The sequence below is a fragment of the Mus caroli genome, chromosome 6 (genome assembly GCF_900094665.2).
Source record: "Mus caroli chromosome 6, CAROLI_EIJ_v1.1, whole genome shotgun sequence".
NCBI lineage: Eukaryota > Metazoa > Chordata > Mammalia > Rodentia > Muridae > Mus > Mus caroli.
Window position 1 is genome coordinate 111,386,749 of NC_034575.1, and position 19,522 is coordinate 111,406,270.

The 19,522-nt window shown below is 41.3% G+C and overlaps 1 protein-coding gene across 7 annotated transcripts in view; it reads left to right on the top strand.

Annotated features, from left to right (window-relative positions):
* The window catches only part of Zfand4 (zinc finger AN1-type containing 4), a 65,424-nt gene that overhangs the window by 18,434 nt on the left and 27,468 nt on the right, over positions 1–19,522 (top strand). For 3 of the 7 annotated variants that reach the window (XM_021165735.2, XM_021165737.2, XM_021165736.2), the window contains exons 3-5: positions 2,355–2,430; positions 3,474–3,541; positions 5,587–5,773. The exons of 1 other annotated variant lie outside the window; for it this stretch is intronic. In XM_021165735.2, the coding sequence (XP_021021394.1) occupies positions 2,355–2,430; positions 3,474–3,541; positions 5,587–5,773 (331 nt within the window). Of the gene's footprint in view, positions 1–2,354; positions 2,431–3,473; positions 3,542–4,035; positions 4,232–5,586; positions 5,774–19,522 lie in introns of those variants that run through there. 3 more of the 7 variants (XM_029478825.1, XM_021165739.2, XM_029478824.1) reach the window with 3 other exon arrangements.

The window sequence follows — 19,522 nt, forward strand, 5'->3', positions numbered from 1 at the left end:
TGAATACATATTGTGTGAGTTCTTTTGTGATTGTGTTACTTCACTCAAGATGATGCCCTTTGGGAGAGCTTTTATAAATAGAATTTCTCTTCCTAATTTCTTTCTTAGCAAGTTTGTTATTAATATATAGAAAATTTGCCGAGCTCTGCATCTTGATTTTTGTACTCTGCTACTTTGCTAAGAGTATTTATCTGATATGAATCATTGGGGTCTTTTAAGTACAGGATGACATCATTTACAAATAGAGATAAATGCTTTGACTTCTCCCTTTCTTATTTCTATTGCTCCATCAACTCTGCTCACTCCAGCTCAAAAATGTATCTATTATTATACATAAGTACACTGTAGCTTATATATAATATGCACCAGAAGAGGGCATCAGATCCCATTATGGGTGGTTGTGAGCCACCATATGGTTGCTGGGATTTGAACTTAGGACCTTCAGAAGAGCAGTCAGTGCTCTTACCCACTGAGCCATCTCGCCAGCCCATCCCTTTTATTTCTTGTCTTACTAATGTAGCTAAAACTTTGAACAACTTACTGAGTAGGAATAGCAAGAATGGATACCCTGTCTTGTTCCTGATTTTAGAAGTAATACTTTTAATTTTTGGCCCATTTAGCATCATGTTGGTACATATGTTGCATGTAGCCTTTATTGTGTTGAGGCATGTTTCTTCTGCTCCTAATTTCTTCAGGGCTTGTTTTAGGAAGAGTTGCAGACTTTTGTCAAAGGCTCTTTCTGTGTCTATTGAGGTGATCTGTGATTTCTGTCCTCAACTAGCAAGAGATTATAATGATTTTACTTACATAATTCTCAATGCAAATGTAAATATATTTTTAACATACATCTACCTAAAATTATTTAAGAAAACTTCATAAGTATCATATTTAAACAGAAGAAAACAAGAGCCCAAGAAAAGGCACATGAAACAGATATAAATACAGAGACCCACTTGTTTCCACACTCATTAATCACATAAAAAACACCACACTGGAAGCCCTTGCTGGGAATCAGAGAGCTGGCCTGGTCTAGCTGCCTTGAGAGGCGTGCATTGTGAGTGTTTCAGCCTAGAGCCTGTGGCTCCTGGTGCACTATGCGCCTTTCAGTTCCTAAGAAGTCAGGACCCTCTCAGGCAATGAAGCATTCAGGCCACTTATGTATCTGTGTTCCAAGTGTACAGAGGCTTGACAGGACAATTGGTCTCAGACATTAATCTTGTGTACTCTGTATAGTTTGCAAATGGCTTCGTATACTAGAAACTACAATTGTTTTGATCCTGGCAACCACAATTATATTTTGTTTCTGATAAAGGTATAAGAAATCTGATTGCTTGCAATAAACTTGACTCAGCCTTAGTTTTGCTAAGACCTCCCGCCTCAAAAAATCATGTTTAAGCTGTAATATGTAAATACACACCAATATGACTGAGTGTTCATGTCCCTACAACTGATCTCTTTTGGATACTTGTTCACTATAGAGTTAGCCCACACTGGCCTGGAATATCTTATATAGCCCAGGGTAGCCTCAAAGTTACTCTCTTGCTCCTTTAGTCTTCTAATGACTGGGATTATGTGTGTTCCCATGCCCAGAGTTTCTCATAATTCTTTGTTTGGGACCCTAATCTAATCCTCAATTGATGGCACTTAATAGATTGAGGCCTTTAATAGACAAATTAGGGTATGCGTGCAGTTCTCATGATAGTATCTTTGTAAGAAGAGACATAAGAGTTCTTTCTCAGTGTTCTCATAGACAAGGCCATGTGAATGTACAGTGGACTGTAACTGCTTACATGCCAAGAAAAGTGGCTTTAGCCTGAACTTATGTGGAACCTTGACTCCAGGGGCTCTGTCTTGAAAGCCACTAGATACACATTTCTGCTGTTTAAGCCACCCAGACTATAATGCTTTTTTAAAACCAGCATCCTGAGCAGACTTCTTTTAGTTTCTGTCTCATATATTATGTAAATGAATACTCAGATATGCTACATCATGGCAAAGTAAGTAGTAATCAGAGATTCTCCTAACGTTCTTGGGAATAGACTCTCCTGCAATGGAAGTGAGGACGCCATGCCAAACCATGAGTATTTAAAGAAATCTGGCTGGGCAAAGGGAAGATTTTAAAGGTAAAGGTGATGAAGATCACAAAAGGCATTTTGAAGTTGTTATTCTTGGCCACAGGATAAATAATAGTGGTGCCAGCCATACATCGAAGAAGACAGATGTTGGGCCAGAGTCCTTGAACCAGACGTGTGTTTAATTCATAAGTATTCTTAGCTCTTTAATGAAACAGTGGTATATCTCTTTAGAGGTGGTGTTGAGATTTTAAACACTCTTTATTATCACCTTTCCTTAAGGTATTCCCATCTGTCAGCAGCACTTAATTTGGAATAACATGGAACTTGAAGATGATTATTGCTTGAATGATTACAAGTGAGTGTAACTACACAGTAGCAGCTTTGTAGTACTCCATATCAGGACTGCACAGGACTGTTTTCTTTATAGGTACTCAGTGTCACGACGCCACATGGCTGATTTCTTCATGCCTCTGCAGAACAGCTCTCCGATCCCAGGTGTCATTGTGAATTCTCACTTCGAGCTGTATTGCCTCAGTACCGTCTTTGTTCCTGATCTATGTTCTCTGATATTCGTAGTTCACCTTTTAGGTTCATGCCACACTGTTGGCCCTGCCTTCTCGCTTGACTGTATTCACTTCTCATCTTCTTTGCTTTTTTTCTTTGACTGTTGACCCACTCTCACCTGGCCCAGTTTCTTTTCTTTCCATTTCACAAGTTTTGGGCATGGGAGAGTTGCTGACCACTGAGACAATACTCATTAGGGCCCATTTCTCTCTTTATAAAGTGACACTGTGTATACTAGAGGTTCCAAATGTGCTTTCTGACTTTTGACCTTTCTCTTTCCTGTCATATAATTTATTACTCTCAAGACAAAGGAATTAGGAGGTGAAAGGTGTCATTGAACTGGAAAATCACTAGGACTTGGGAGAGTTGCTGGATTTTCTGTGTTATTTTTATTTTGCTGAATGCATTTTCTGTTTCCTGGTTCTTTGGGTTTAGATTAAGCTTTTTATTTTTTTTCTCTTGGTCCCCCTTTTTGTATTTTTGAGACAGAGTTTCTATGGTAACTCTGGCTGCCCTGGAACTTGCTCTGTAGACCAGGCTGGCCTCGAACTCAGAGATCTACCTGCCTCTGCCTCTGGAGCCTGGGATCAAAGGCATGTGCCACCATATCCTGACTGGGCCCCCCTCTTTACAAAGCTTATGAGAATTTATAAATTTTCTGTAATTCATTTGGGTAAATATAATAGTATCTTCCATTTACTCATATTGCTGTATCTTTTTTCATATTTTAGGGAATATATAATAGCACTAATAAACTAGTACATAATTAGTGGTTCACTTGACACTGAATGTTATTTGATGATTGTAGTTTATTTTTGTGCTAATTATTCACAGCATTTCAGAAGGTTGTACCTTGAAGCTGGTATTGGCAATGCGTGGTGGACCGATAAGTACTAGAAAAGGTAGGCATACATTAAAGCAATCCAATGATCACTCTTAAGTAACTTGGTACTATTCTTCAGGGATTAGTGGCTAAGCGTTCAAACATAAGAGCTCACAGGGGCTGTTCCTATGGAAGCCACCACAAGGTTTCAATCCAACTCACTGGCATGCTCACTGGACCCAAGTCAGCTTTGTCATCTGCACTCCACTACATAGAGCCATGCTCACAACAGTCCTACTTTGTGACCCTCATTTTTAGAAGGTTTTCAGAGTGTTTTGATCCTCCACAAACTAGAAAACTGGAAGTTGAGTACAGATTCCATTGCTGGCTTATTCCCACATGTCAGATTATATCCCCGTACTTCATCATTTTGGTTAAGATTAGATTATTAAAATGTTAAGGCTTTGCCTCAAAATATCAAGTAAAACAGCACAAGAAAAAAACCTTCCCTTTCTAAAATTATATTCTAAACTATATTGCTTTTAGATGACAAACTCCCAGTGAGTGTTCAGTTGTACAGAGTTGTGCACACACAGACAACCTCAGCACCCACCTCCTGGCCTACGGCACCCTGTGCTGGTTTAGGAATGGCTTCAGTGGCCGAGGTAATAATTACCTCTTAGTGATGTAATATGGAAACTGGGACCTTACATTTTGAAAATGGTTCTGGATACTGTGCCATTTGCCTGTCATCTCGGCCATGTCTGAGGTAGGAGGATTGAAAGTTACAAATAAGCTCAGGCCACATAGGTGTCTCAGAGAAGGCAGAAAGCTCTATGGATAATATCATTTTAAGGTTTACACATTTTTCTGACTGTGAAAGAACAAATCAAAATATTATGTTTCAAAAATAGTGATGTTAATTTCCCACTATGGCATCTTTAATACTTTGACCTTATTGCTTTCAGAGTTTATTATTTTTCTATTAGTGTTTCTCTTTATTTCACTTTTCTTTCTGGTGCTGGTAGGTGAACCTTGAGCCTGTGCACACCAGGGGAGTACTCTGCAGCTCATGGCATCCACTGTTGGGGCCACCACTTAGGGCTCTGCGCACAGTGTTCCAGCTTTGTTAATGAGTAATGAAAGTCAGACAGCTTGGAAACTTGAGGACAACTGGCTATCACTGGGCTGCCAGTTGTGAAGAGTGTCATGACTCCAGTAGGTCTGTGTGAGTCTCCTATGCTCTGGTTGGACACACACACCCTGGCTAAGACGCTGAGTCATGAGAGGAGCCTTTGAGGAAACACCTGCTGATCCTTGATGCAGTGCAGTTTAGCACACCAGTGGCCTTCCTTATGCTTTCTTGTGCCTTTTTAACTGCTTCAAGGAACAGCTGTAGAAAGAATCTATTCTTAAAGCAGAAAGAGATTTCCTTTGCTGTTGTTGCTTTATTTTGTTGTTTTCTTTCGCTGGTACAGACTAAACCCAGGGACTTGGGCATGCTGGATATTCACTCTCCTAAGGAATCTTGTCTCTAACTCTCTCTTGCCTCTAATTGCTTGAATGTATCTCCCAATTGTGTATGTGTGTGTGTGAGTGTGGTATGTGGTGTGTATACCGTCTTTCTCATGATTATTTTATAATCTAAAGTAAGTGGGATTTATAATACATTTAAGTGATTGATTGTTTGAACCAGTGTTTAAAAGCAGAGAAGGCTGAAGGGATTTAGCTAAAATAACAATAGATAAATCTATCAATTGTCTTTGTACAGGAATATAAGTGACCTCATGTTTTTATTTAAGCATGTCTTTAGGCATGCAGCATAATAATGCATTTTTTGTTTCATATTAATACAAAGCAAGCCATGAATTTGAGCAGATTTAGAAGAGACACAGTAAGGATTGGAGGGAAGGAGGGGAAATATGAAAATGCAGTACTCATTAAGTTCTTTAAAAACTAATAAGGGGTGCTATATAAAATATAAAAATGTTAGGAGCCTGTTTGGAGTGTATTGTATCATCACATGCACAGTATAGATACATTCAGCATCTATATCCTGTTGCTGTAGCAAGATGCAGAAATGTGCTGAGTTGAAAGCCTGTTGATGAATCTTTCTATTTGTAGTTCCTGTGGAAGACCCACTCAGGGAGCTTGCTGAGTACATGGATTCCAGTCGAGATGAGGTCTGGGAAAAGACCTCCTGCAACAAACAAGTTACGTTTTTGGTATACCGGGAAGGAGATCAGCTGAATTTCTTTCGTGTGGTAGATAGAGGAGATGGCACTTTAACCCCACTGTCTGAGTCTTTAAGGTAAATAGGCTTCATTTGCGTGCTTCCCTTAGTAAAGGAGAATACATAACACACTTCAGAAGCCTGTGTGTGCTCCTTAGGTTGTTGAAGTAGCTGTAGTGTGTTAATAAGACCAAGTATGTTTCATGTACCCTCACCCTCTTCCCTGATAAGTAATTATGAATTTATCCTTCATATGACTGATACTTAAAAAATAATTTATAAATTTGAATTTTCTTACACAGTAAATTTTTTTATAAAAATAGTTTGTTTCCATTTATTTGTGACAATATTGTTTTGTGAGAATAGTATATTATTACATAACCGTGACATAGCAGAAAGGATTAATCCTGAGGTCAGTATTATTTTAAACTCTGCTACTTAAAAATGGGTAAATCTTTCTTCTTCCTCTTTTTGTTACTGCTAAGAGGACATAAATTGTATATTACTTGTAAAACCAGAAGGAAAACATGACTGATTGCTTAGGCAGGCAGTGGGAAATGAAGGAGGTGGGCAAGAGAATCTCTTAAGTTTCTGTCCATTTCAACATATGTGAGCCCCTCCTTTCACTTTTATTTTTATTTGTGTGTACATTTATTGGCATGATTGTACCTTGTTGCATGTGGAAGTCAGAGGACATCTTGGGAGGCAGCTGTCTCTCTTCATCATGTAGGTCCTGAGGGTTGAACTCGTGTAATGAGGCTTTGGCAGCAAGTGCCTTGACTGGTGAGACCGTCTGTCCAGCTCTCTTCACCTTTAAGTCATTAAGCACATACTGACCATTTGTAGCCAGTGACGGGCTTATCTGAGGCACTTACTTAAGTACTAGCTGGGGTCCTGGTGCTATACTATTGGTGATTGTTGCAGAAGGTTGTGATCTCTGGAGCCAGATGAGTTGGCCTTCATTTCATGTGAAACAGAGACTTAGGGATGGCCTGTGTGAAGTGACTTTAAATGAAGAGAAACATTTTGCCAAGCAGCAAAGGAAAGAAAGTTACTACAGCTAACTAAAGTGAGGCTCCCAAAAAGATTAAAATCTATTGCTAAAAATTTTCAAAAGACAGCCCAGCTTGTGGTCTGGAAAAGGGTCTTGGGGTCAGACGTCTACGAAGAGAACAGCTTGTGCTGTGTTAATGGCTCACACCTTATACTAAAGGTGACAGGTGGCAGTGTCTGACGTACCTGCTTTCACGTTCATATGCAGTGTGCTATAACTGATCTCCTTTCACTGGATGCTTGAGGGCTCTGGGTTTTCCTGGCAGCTGGTTGGCTAGGGATTTCTCTCAGCTCCCCTTTGATTGCCTCGGAAGAAACTAATGTGAGGCCTGAATTACGTCTTCAGAATCTCTTTACTTTTACCACAGTAAGTTGACTAGACTAGTAGGATCCGGTCATACCCACACTCAAGGATAGAGCGTGGGTATAGACACCAGGAGAGGGCCTTACACTTTCCCCTAAGGTTCTGCTCAGAGTGGGTGGGAACGAGGCTGGACCCTTTTGGAGGGCTGACTAACAACCAGTGGCTGATTGCTTGCTTGCTTTTCCTTTCTATATCTGTTTTGTTTGTTTTGTTTTCAAGACAGCATTTCGCTGTGAGGCCTTGGCTGTCCTGAAACTCACTCTTTCTACCAGACTTACCTTAAACTCAGAGATTGGCCTGCCTCTGCCTCCCAAGTACTGGGATTAAAGGCATGCAAGAGGCTGTTTTCATAGTAGGTCAGGATCTGGTTAGCACTGGAAGTGTGACATCTGCCTTAGACTAGAAGTAGAGAGGGGTTAACAATAAATAAAGATTAATGAAGATTACTTACTGCCTTAGGTCATTAGCAGAATTCTTTCATAACAGTTTCTCCACACGTGAGTGCCTTGATTATATGTCATCTTCAAGTTTCCCTGGCTTTTCATACGTCTTATACACCTTCTCCCATTTGCTTGTAATGTCCTTTCCACATCTCACTTTCATCTTCCTCCAGCTAATTTCTTGTCATCTTTGAGGCTGAGGATGGCTTTGACCTCATTTGGTAGCAGAGTCTGGCCCTACATTCTTGATCTTCCTTTACCTCCCATGTGCTCAGACCACAGGTGTGTGCCACCAGGCCTGGCTCCCCTGGTTTATGGCTTTGTTATATACATTTTATATGTGTGTGTGTGTGTAGGTCAGAGGGAATCTTGTAGATGGTTCTAACTTTCTATCACATAGGTCCCAGGGATGGAACTTGGTTGTTAGTTCTGCACAAAGTACCTTTATTCACTGAGCCATCTTGCTGGCCTGTAAGTTCAGTTTGTGTTACTGCTTAGCCCAAATATTGTCATGAAGTTAACAGTGTATTTTCTGTACAGGATACCAAAAATAATGAGAAAAACCACGATGATTATGATTTGAATTTGAAAAGTTCTCAAAGCCTCCTGTTTGCGGATTTGGTTGTCAGATAATTGGTTTTGGGAAACGATTAACTCTCAAGTTCAGGCATAATTAATAGATTTTACCCTGATGAACTATAACATGATAGCATATTGGGAGGTGGGGACTACTTGAGGAAGTGAGGTGTGGGTGATATGCCTTGGAAAGATATAACACTGGCTGTGTCTTCTTTCTCTTAAAAAATTTATTGTGTGTGTGTGTACATATGTGTGTGTGCCTGTGTGTGTACATGTGTGTATATGTGTGTACATGTGTGTGTGCCTGTGTGTGTACATGTGTATGTGTGTGTACATGTATGTGTGTACATGTGTATGTGTGTGCCTCTGTGTGTATACATGTATGTATGTGTGTGTGCTTATGTGTGTGTGCCTGTGTGTGTATATGTGTGTATGTTTGTGTGTGCCTGTGTGTGTGTACATGTGTACGTGTGTGTGTACATGTGTGTGTACATGTGTATGTGTGTGTACATGTGTGTGTACATGTGTATGTGTGTGTACATGTGTGTGTACATGTGTATGTGTGTGTATACATGTATGTATGTGTGTGTGCTTATGTGTGTGTGCCTGTGTGTGTATATGTGTGTATGTGTGTGTGTGACTGTGTGTGTGTACATGTGTATGTGTGTGTGTGTGTGTGTACATGTGTGTGTACATGTGTATGTGTGTCTCTGTGTGTGTACATGTGTGTATGTGTGTGTGCTTATGTGTGTGTGCCTGTGTGTATATGTGTGTATGTGTGTGTGTGCCTGTGTGTACATATGTGTGTTCATGTGTGTGTGTACATGTGTGTGTATATGTATGTGTGTGCCTGTGTGTATGTATGTGTGTGTATACGTGTGTGTGTGTATATGTGTGTGCCTGTGTGTGTGTGTGTATGTGTGTGCCTGTGTGTGTGTGCCTGTGTGTGTGTGTACATGTGTGTGTGTAGAATGTGGAGACCAGATGATTTGTAGGAGTAGGTTCTCTCTGAGGTCTTGTGGGTCCTGGGGACTGAACTGAGGTTGTCAGGGTTGGTGGAAAGAGCCTTTCCCTCTGAAAGCTTTCTTCTTTCTCTCTCGGCTTCCTGGCCACCATGAGGTGAGTAGCTCTGCCCTGCCATGTGCTTCCCACCGTCATGTTTTGTCTTACTGTGCTCCAGAGGCAACAGAGCCAAGTGGCCAAGGGATAAAATAAGGAGCAAATAAATCTCTCCTCCTTTTAAATCACTCTCGTCGTTTGTCACAGCAATGGAGAACTGATTAACACAGAGCTAAAAGCCATCCAAGAGATGCCCAGTAAGCTTTCTACTGATTCTGATGTTGTAGTAATACATGGTGGGTCCACACATTTATCCAGTGTATACTATGGCAAGGGTCAAAATCACAGCTAGAGGCCCCCAGCACTGACCCACTTCTTCATCAATTGGAATGAAAACAACTAGGGAGTAGCTTCTTAAGAGGGTGTGGACAGATGGACATGAAGCAACCATGACTCTGAAGACTGGAGCAAAGGCAGAGGGAGCCTCCATGCTGTGCAGCTGTGGCAGCACAGCAGCCGGTACCTAGGCAGAGACCTAGACATGAGCTGACATGGAGTCAGCACGGTGCAGAAGGGCAGTCTCAGCTCCACTGCGGGGAACTCTGCAGACCAGGCAGTTGGAAGAGAACCTTTTTGCATTTCCCAGCACACACTGGCAATGAGAAGTGAGAATGGTGTGTCGGAGCTTGCAGCTTTGGGAAACAAAAGCCCCTTTATTTTCTTGTCTCCTTCTGGACTGAAAAACTTACACAAACATGAACATACTCTCAGTGAATAGCTCTGAAAGCCAGTTTGCTCATATAGAGGAGACTGTTATACAGCAATTCTGTGCCAATTGTGCTTGGTAGATAGCAGGAAAGGATGGCAGGACTCACTTTCCCCATTAACACTGTAGCTAGCTTAGGGACTTGAAGCACCAAGCCGACGGATCTGGTTAGTTGGAGTGCTGGCCTGCCATGCCCAGCTCCTCAGTGCAGATAGCTGCTCTCTCCTCTGTGTAGGCCTCAGAAGGGCCCTGCAGTGCCTGGCCTTGGCCTTTGCTCTCTCAGAATTAACCAAGACATGCTAAGAGCTGACTGGAGTAGTAGCGGGTGTTCACTCTTCCACACACAGTGGACTATTTCAGTAGAAACAATACTTTCCTTTCTTTTTTTTTTTTTTTTTTTTTACAGCTAAAATGACATTTCTTTTTTTTTGATTTTTAATATTTTTATTACATATTTTCCTCAATTACATTTCCAATGCTATCCCAAAAGTCCCCCATAGCGCCCCCCACTTCCCTACCCACCCATTCCCATTCTTTTGGCCCTGGCATTCCCCTATATTGGGGCATATAAAGTTTGCAAGTCCAATGGGCCTCTCTTTCCATTGATGGCCGACTAGACCATCTTTCGATACATATGCAGCTAGAGACAAGAGCTCCGGGGTTCTGGTTAGTACATCATGTTGTTCCAACAATAGGGTTGCAGATCCCTTTAGCTCCTTTCTTAGTAAGACTTTTTCTATTGTTTGGTACATGTATTTTGCTTCATGTTTTTTCTTTGCCTTTTAATTCTTCATTTTTTTTTTTAATTTATGTTATTGACTTTGTTTCTACCTTTCTCTTGTTTCCTTTTTACTCTTTTTTTCTCCTGTCTGGGTTAGAATCCAGGGCTCTGCACATGCTAGGTAGCCGCTCTAACAATAGCTCTAATATCCCCAGTTCTCTCTTTAAATTTTCGGACTTTTTGTGACTCTTTCCTCTTTCTTTCATTCTTAGGTAATTTTGCCATTTAGAAATGTTGAACAATTTATTTCATTTTATTGGTGTGTGTGCACATGTGCATACATTGTGGGCAGTACAACCTGAGCGAGGTGTGCAGTGTGGGTTTGGATGTTGAACTCAGGCTTTCAGACTGGCAGCAAGTGCATTACACCCCTGCCATGGCTACAGTCCTGTCTTTACTTTGTATTTTTGGCCTGTCATTTGAGTGGGTGGTGACATTTTATATCCTGTAGTTTTCCTTCTCTCTTCACGATGCCTGTGTCCGGTTTGCTTGTACGAGCAAGCTTCCCTTTCCAGATAGGGCTAGGGACTGAGCCTAATACTTGGGGCACTTTGTGGAGAAGATCTGCTGTGAGATTCTCTCCACCTTAACTAAGAGCCATTATATCCTATTTACTGTGTTCATCTCTGCGGGGACCTCAGAGAATATCTTTACTTTAAAAATAGAGGACATTAGAGCCAGCAGGATGACTTCTCAGGTAAAGGTATTTGCCACTTGAGAAAGCAAGCCTGACATCCTGAGTCGGCTTCTGAGAGCCCACATAATGGTAGAAGACTAGAGAGACTAGTTGTCCTCTAACCTCACATGTGTACCATGGTATTCACTGCACACCATGCACACCAATAGGAATGTTGTTAATTAGAAAAAAGAGGTCATAAAGCCCATAGCTAGCACCTCAAGTACAGTTAGGGGTGCCCAATAATCCGTTCCTGGATAGTCACTCCTATAGCACCAGCAGAGAGAAGCAGTGGCCTCATATGTCCACGTACACACCACTCCCATAGTTCTTCAGACTACACATTACCGAGAAGAGTTAGGGCATACTCCATAGACTTCAATACAGCAGCCTAAAGTGCCAGAGGGATGCCTCTTGTTATAAGACCTACAAATAAATAGGGACTCAGTTTTAAAACATTGTCTAATGATGTCAGTTCTATCTTGTGTAACATGTATATGCTTTTAAGTCCATGTTTGGTGTACAGTGATTTTTTTTTTTAAGTTACAAAATAACACTGGGCATGGTGATGCTCACCAGCGCTGGGAGACAGGAGAGGAGGGATTTCTCCACGTTCAAGGTCAGCCTGGGGTAGGTAGGGAGTTCTAGGCCACCACCAGAGCTATCTGGTGCTACATAGTGAGACTTTATTTCAAAAGAAAGAAAAGACAGTACCAAATAACGATGCACAGCATCCATGTGTGATACCTGTGACTGCATCAGAACTGGAGCTTGCCAGACTTTACTGTGCAGTGCTAAGTGTTACCTAACACAGCTGTTAGTTCCAACATTGTGCTGGAGAATGCTATGTAATACACAGACGAGCCAGTCTATCTCTGCTACAGGAAGCCTGGATTCTGTATACATGTATGTGCTAAAAATACAATGATTTTGATCTTCTTCCAGCTATTTAAAACTGTGAAAAACTATTTAGTTCATAGGCCACACAATAGGTTGCAGGCCAACTTTGACCCCTTGCTATATTTTGCTGAATTATTGGACTCATTCACATACAAAACGTTAATTTTTTATCTTAAATAATTTTAGTGAATAATGCTTCCTTGTTTTAAAAGAGAGAAATCTAAGCAGGCACTGTAAGGTGTAAATGATAACTTGCCTTAAATAAAAAAAACAAAACAAAACCCAGTGAGCAAGCTAAGTGTAGTGGCTCAGGTCTGTACTCCCAGCACTGGGAAGCTGAGAACAGGCTGGCCTACAGAGTGAGTTCCAGGTCAGCCTGAAATATAGTCAGATCTTGCCTTTAAAAAGCAAAACTCGGGCTGGAGAGATGGCTCAGCCGTTAAAGGCTAGGCTCACAACCAAAAAGCAAAACTCAAATTAGTACTTGGTTTTGGGATGAACAATATTCATGTTGAAATAAATGTCATATTTGTCCATCTCTTGTTATTTAATCATATTATTAAAGGTCTAGAGAATGCTTATGTATTGAATTCAAGTATAGGGATTAGAGAGATATGGTCATGGTTAAGAGTACTTACTACTCTTCTAAGAGAAAAGACCATGATTCAGTTCCCAGCATCCACATCAGGTGGCTCACAACCACCTGTGACTCTGATCCAGGAGACCCAGTGCCCTCCTCTAGCCTCCATGAATACCCTCCAACATGCTACATATCTTCTCCCAAACATACATACATGTGAATAAAAATAAAAGCTAAATCTTTAAACAGTGAATATTAAATATATTGATTTTAGGGACTTATAAATTATTATAAATTATATATTATCTTAGTCTAGTTGTATTTTTCCCATTGAGCATAAATGATTGGCCTGAATCTATGATTGTTGAGAGAATAACAACATGATTCTTTAATAGACATGGTAATCCCAGCCTGTGTAGCCCTGGTCTTGGCCTAGAATTCCCTGTCTGGTCCACACTGACTTTGAACATGGAGAAATCCCTTTTCTCCTGCTTCCCTTCTGTAATCCCAGCCCTGGGGAGACAGAGGCAGAAGGGTTGCTAAAGGCCCAAGGCCACACTGGCCTACATAATTAACTACACACAAGTCAAGGCAGCATAGGAGGGAGACTGGGGTCCAATCCCTTTCCCTCCAAAAAGATAATTTGAAAAATTAGGTGAATTTAAAAATAGTTTTATGCTCTAAAATGTATTCAATAAAATATTCCTCTTCGTATATACATTCCACAGGAGAGTGTGGTTTTTGTGACCATAAAATTATATTAGAACAGCTTAGACTATTTCTTAAGGGATAAAGTTATAAAAAACCATAGTGCAGAGAGAAATATTTAGAGTTAAAATTTTTCATGGTACTCAAGATTAGATCATGCAAAATCATCCCTTCTGGCTTCACAAGGTAAACTGACAGAAATCTTCATGTTCCTTCATTTTCAGGGTTTCGACATAGAGGCAAACAAAAGTTGTCACATATATTAATTTTGTCACACATTGTCATGCATGATTCTGTAACAGAGTAACAGGAGAACTTAGCTTTGGGACTAGACAGTTGACTGTTTGGATCTAAGGCCCAATACCTACTGTCTTTTTGGTCTTCAGCCATATGACTTATTCTCTTATTTTTTAAAACTAGTTTAATTTTTTTTTTTTTTAACTAGAGAAGGGTCACTGTGTAGCCCTGGCTGTTTTAGTACTCTTTTGTAGACCAGGCTGGCCTTGAACTCAGAAATCCTTCTGCCTCAGCTTCTTAACCCACTGCTGCCAATCTGGGAATCCTTGGGGACTGACCCCAAGTTGGAATTAGAACTTTGGCTAGGCACTGAGAGACAGCTCACTGGCCCCTCCTGTGAGCCAGCCTGCCCACCACTGAGTCCCAGTGAAGCCGACCCAAGTCCTCCTTCGACACATTCAGTGCCAGTGTCTGCACGCGTCAGCCTTTCCACTGCTCCTCCACTCCCTGCTCCCCTCCCCACCCCATTCACCTAACGAGCCACTCTAATACACCCTGCAGATCCGAGGCTGCCTGGAATCTGAGCTGGAGTTTGAATCAAAACTTCGTTTTAAGTAGGACCTTCCGAGCCAGCTCATCTGCCCTAACCCTCACAGTGTCAGCCACCCCACCCACTGCGCAGATCTGAGACAGTTTGAAATCCAAATGTGGAATCTGAACTGGAAATTCAGGAAGGAACTCCTAGAGCCTCAATTCCTAGCCTCCAGTCTACTGTTCTGGATCCCAGCCCAGAAGTAGAGTTAGAGCCAACCCCACTCAGTCCTGTCCCTCCCCACTGCTCCTGGTGGAGCATGTGGGATCTCATCTGGAATCCCAGAGGAGCCCCAAGGTGAAAACACAGTGTCTTAGTTAGGGCTTCTATTGCTGTAATCAGACACCATGACTGAAAGAAACTTGGGGAGGAGAGGGTTGATTTTAGCCTACAACTCTCCAGTCACACTCTATCACTCAGGGAAGTTGGAGCAGGAACTCAAGGTACAAACTTGGAGGCAAGAACTGAAGCAGAAGCCCTGGAGGAAAACTGCTTACTGGCTTGTTCCTTATGGCTTTTTCAATGTGCCTTCTTATAGTACCCAGGACCAACTACCCAGTGGTGGCACAGCTTACAGTGAGCTGGGCCCTCCCACATAAATCGTTAATCAAGAAAATTCCTCACAGCCTTGCCCACAGGCCAATCTGGTGGGGACATTTTCTCAGTTGAGGTTCCCTCTTTACAGGTAACTCTAGCCTGCCTCAAGTTGACAAAAATACCATCATTCAGCGGGCCCACAACCTGAGCAATTGGGGTAATAACAAAGGTGAGACCAGATATCCATGCAGACACCACAAACCTGCCCAATAATAACTCAGACTTTAATGGTCCCCCCACCAAAACCCCCACAAACTAAGAGGATAAAACAGGACCCCTCTTTCTTTTTTTTTTTTTTTGTTTTTAGTTTTTGTTTTTGTTTTTGTTTTTTTTTGGCTTTTTTGCTTTTTAGAGACAGGGTTTCTCTGTATAGCCCTGGCTGTCCTGGAACTCACTTTGTAGACCAGGCTGGCCTCGAACTCAGAAATCCGCCTGCCTCTGCCTCCCGAGTGCTGGGATCAAAGGCGTGCGCCTGGCAGGACCCCTCTTTCTGTTTCCTGCAAGAAATACACCTCACGTCGAGGACAGGTAGCATTTTAGGGTAGAAGGATGGAAAAAGGTATCTCAAGAAGGAGCAGCTATTGTACTAGTTGATAAAGTAGACTTGAGACCAACACTGGTTAGAGAAGACAGAGGACACTGCATACTCTTCTAATACAGATCCGTCAAGAGGATAGGATAGTTATAAACATTTATGTACCAAACACAGTAGCATCTAATTTAATAAAAGAAACACCTTTAGGTATAAAACCACACATTTACCCCAATACAGTCACAGTAGGTGGCTCCAATAGCCAACCATCACCAGTAGACAGGTCATCCAGACAAAACCAGATAAACTGCAGTTAAATATCATAAACCAAATGGATCTAGAAAAAATTACACTCAGACGCTAAAGAATGAGCTTTCTTCTTAGCAGCAATGTAGTGTTCTCCAAAATTGCTCACATATTAGGACATAATGCAAGGAAATTGGGAAAACTAAAGTAACATCTTGTATCTGTCTGACCACTATGGACATCAACAATAGAAACAGGAGAATGTACACAAACCCACAGAAGCTGAACAGCATACTGAATACAAATTGGGATATGGGAGAAATCAAGAAGGAAATGTAAAACTTCCTAAAACTAAATGAAAATGAAAATACCACATATCAAAATCTATGGGACACCATGAAGGCTACCCTAACAGTCACATTCCTAGTACTAAGCGCCTGGTTTTGTTGCTGAGAGATAGCTAGAGAGATAGCTCAGAGGTTAAGAATACTTAACTCTTGCAGAGGAGCCGGGTTCAATTCTCTGATGACTTCATTTTCAGGGGACCCAACACCCAACAGCAGGCACCCATGTGGTGCGCATGCATATGTGCAGACAAAACACTCATAAATTATTTCTTTTAAATTGAAGTGATCTCATTAACAACTTTTATACTTGAAATCTTTAGAAAACAGGAAGAATCAATACCCTCAAAAATTAGATGGGAAGAAATTCTCAAACTTGTGCTGAGATCAGTAACATTTTTTAAAATAAAAAATAATAAAAGCCGGGCGTGGTGGCGCACGCCTTTTAGTCCCAGCACTCGGGAGGCAGAGGCAGGCGGATTTCTGAGTTCGAGGCCAGCCTGGTCTACAAAGTGAGTTCCAGGACAGCCAGGGCTATACAGAGAAACCCTGTCTCGAAAAACAAAACAAAACAACAACAACAACAAAAGACAACTGAAGGAGATGATACAGATAGGAAAAGAAGTCAGAGTATCCTTGTTTACAGAAGATATAATTTCATAAGTAAAAGACCCCAAAGAATCACCAGAAAATGTCTACAGATGATACTTTCAGTAATATAGCAAGACACAGAACACACAAAGATCAATAGCTGTTCTATGTACAAGTGACAAAGACACTTAGAATGAAACCAGCTTTCACATCATGCATGCAACACATCATGTAATAAGTAAGGAAATGAAAGATGTGTTTAATGAAAACTTTAAGACATTGAAGAAAGAAATTGAAAACACTGGAAAGACAGAAAGATCTCACATGCTTATTGATTGGTAGTATTAATAGTGTGAAAATGGCCATTCTACTGAAAGCAGTCTCGAGATTCATTGTAATGCCCTTCAAAATCTCAACACAAGCCAGGCGTGGTGGCGCACGCCTTTAATCCCAAGCACTTGGGAGGCAGAGGCAGGCGATTTCTGAGTTCGAGGCCAGCCTGGTCTACAAAGTGAGTTCCAGGACAGCTCGGGCTATACAGAGAAACCCTGTCTCGAAAAACCAAACCAAACCAAACAAACAAACAAACAAAAAAAAAAAACAAAAGCAAAACAGAATAGGTGACTCTCTTAAAAAAAAAAATCTCAACACAATTCTTCACAAAAATTGAAAAAATAAATTTCACATAATATTAAATAGGCAAAACCCACTACTCAGCTATTAAAAATGATGAAATCATGAAATTCTTAGGCAAATGGATAGAACTAGAAAATATCCTGAGTGAGGTAACCCAGTCGCAAAAGAACACACGTTATGCACTCACTGATAAGTGGATACTAGCCCCAAACCTCCAAATAACCAGGATACAACTCATAGACCACATGAAGCTCAATAAAAAGGAAAACCAAAGTGTGGGTGCTTCGGTCCTTCTTAGAAGGAGAACAAAATACAGGAGCATATATGGAGATAAAGTATAGAGCAGAGACTGAAGGAAAGGCCATTCAGAGAACAACAATATCAATCAACCAGACCCCCAGAACTCCCAGGGACTAAGCCATCAACAAAGGAGTACACATGGCTCCAGCTGCCTATGTAGCAGAGGATGCCCTTGTCAGACATCAATGGGAGGAAAAGTCCTTGGTCCTATGAAGGCTCGATAGATGCCCCAGTGTAGGGGAATCGAGGGCAAAGACGTGAGAGTGGGTGGGTGGGCACACCCTCATAGAAGCAGGGGGAGTGAGGATGTGATAGGGTGTTTCCGGGAAGAAGGGAAACTGGGAAAGGGGATAACATTTGAAATGTAAATAAAGAAAATGTCTAGTAAAAAAAAAAAAAGACAATAAAATTTAATACACATCTCAAAAAAAAAAAATAGACAAAAACCCCATGATAGCTAAGACAATCCTGACCAATCCTGATTTTAACTAAGTTGTACTACAGAGCTACAGTAATAAAACCAGAATGGTATTGGCAGGGGCAAGGGGCGGGGAGGGAGGAGCAAATTGGGACTGGAGAGATTGCTCAGTGGTTAGGAGGACTGCTTGCTCTTCCAAGGGATCTGGATTCGATTCCCAGCACCATATGGTAGCTTACAGTCATCTGTTCCAGGCGATCCAGCATTTTCTTCAGGCCTCCAAGGGCACTGCATGCATGTGGCCCATAGACGGACATTCAGCTAGAACACCCATATTCATACAAAATATTTTTAATTAAAAAAGAGGCATTGATCAATAGAATAGAATTTAAGACCTCCAGACATCCAAGGACAGTTGATATTTTCCATTGGAGCCAAAAATACACATTGGTGAGAAGAGCATCTTCAGCAAGTAGTGCTGGTCATTCTGCATAGTTGTAGGTCAGAGAGTGAAACTGCGTCTTTCTCTCCAGCCTGTACAAAACTGGGTTTCAAATGGACCCAGGACCTAAATATAACACCTGATATCCTGAACCTGATAGAAGAAAAAGGGAACAAGGTTGAACATAAAGACCCAGGAAAGGGCTTTGTGAACCAGACCCTGACAGCACAAACGTTAAGAAGAAATGTGAATAAGTGGAACCTCATAAATAAAAACTTCTGTACAGCAGAGGACACCGTGTTTGAAGGGGCAGTCCCCAGGAGGGGAAAATTGTGTACCAATTATACATCTGAAAGTTGTAGGATAGAAAAACAACAACCGTAAATGTTTAGAAAACCACTTTTAAATGGGATATGGATCTAAAGAGAGTTCTCAAAAGATGAAGCAGAGATGGTTGAGAACCACTTTGAAGTGTTCACTACCCTTAGTCATCAGGGCATCATAAACCTACATTGAGCTTTCATCTCCTCCCAGTTGGAATGGTCAGGATTAACAAAACAACAGCAGAAGCAGGGAAAAGGCAACACATCTTCACATCTTATAGGCATGCAAATTAGTGCAGTCACGGTGAAGTAAGTCAGTGTGGAGGTTAATCAAAAGCTGAACATCCTTACCACAAGATCCAGCTGCACAGCTCTCGAGCAGATACATCTTACTACGGGGAAACTTGTTCATCTATACTCACTGATTTTTTTGTGTAGTAGCTCGCAATCGGAAACCGTCTAGATGTCCACCAATAGATAAATGGACAGTGACAATGTGATACACTTATAGAATGTAATATTATTCATCTGTAACAAAAATAGAGTCATGAAATTTTCAGATGAAACTGGAAACATTCTGAGCCAGGTAACCTGGACCCAGAAGGACAGACACGGTGTGTGTGGTCTCCTCAGACGTGGACAGACACTGTGTGTGTGGTCTCC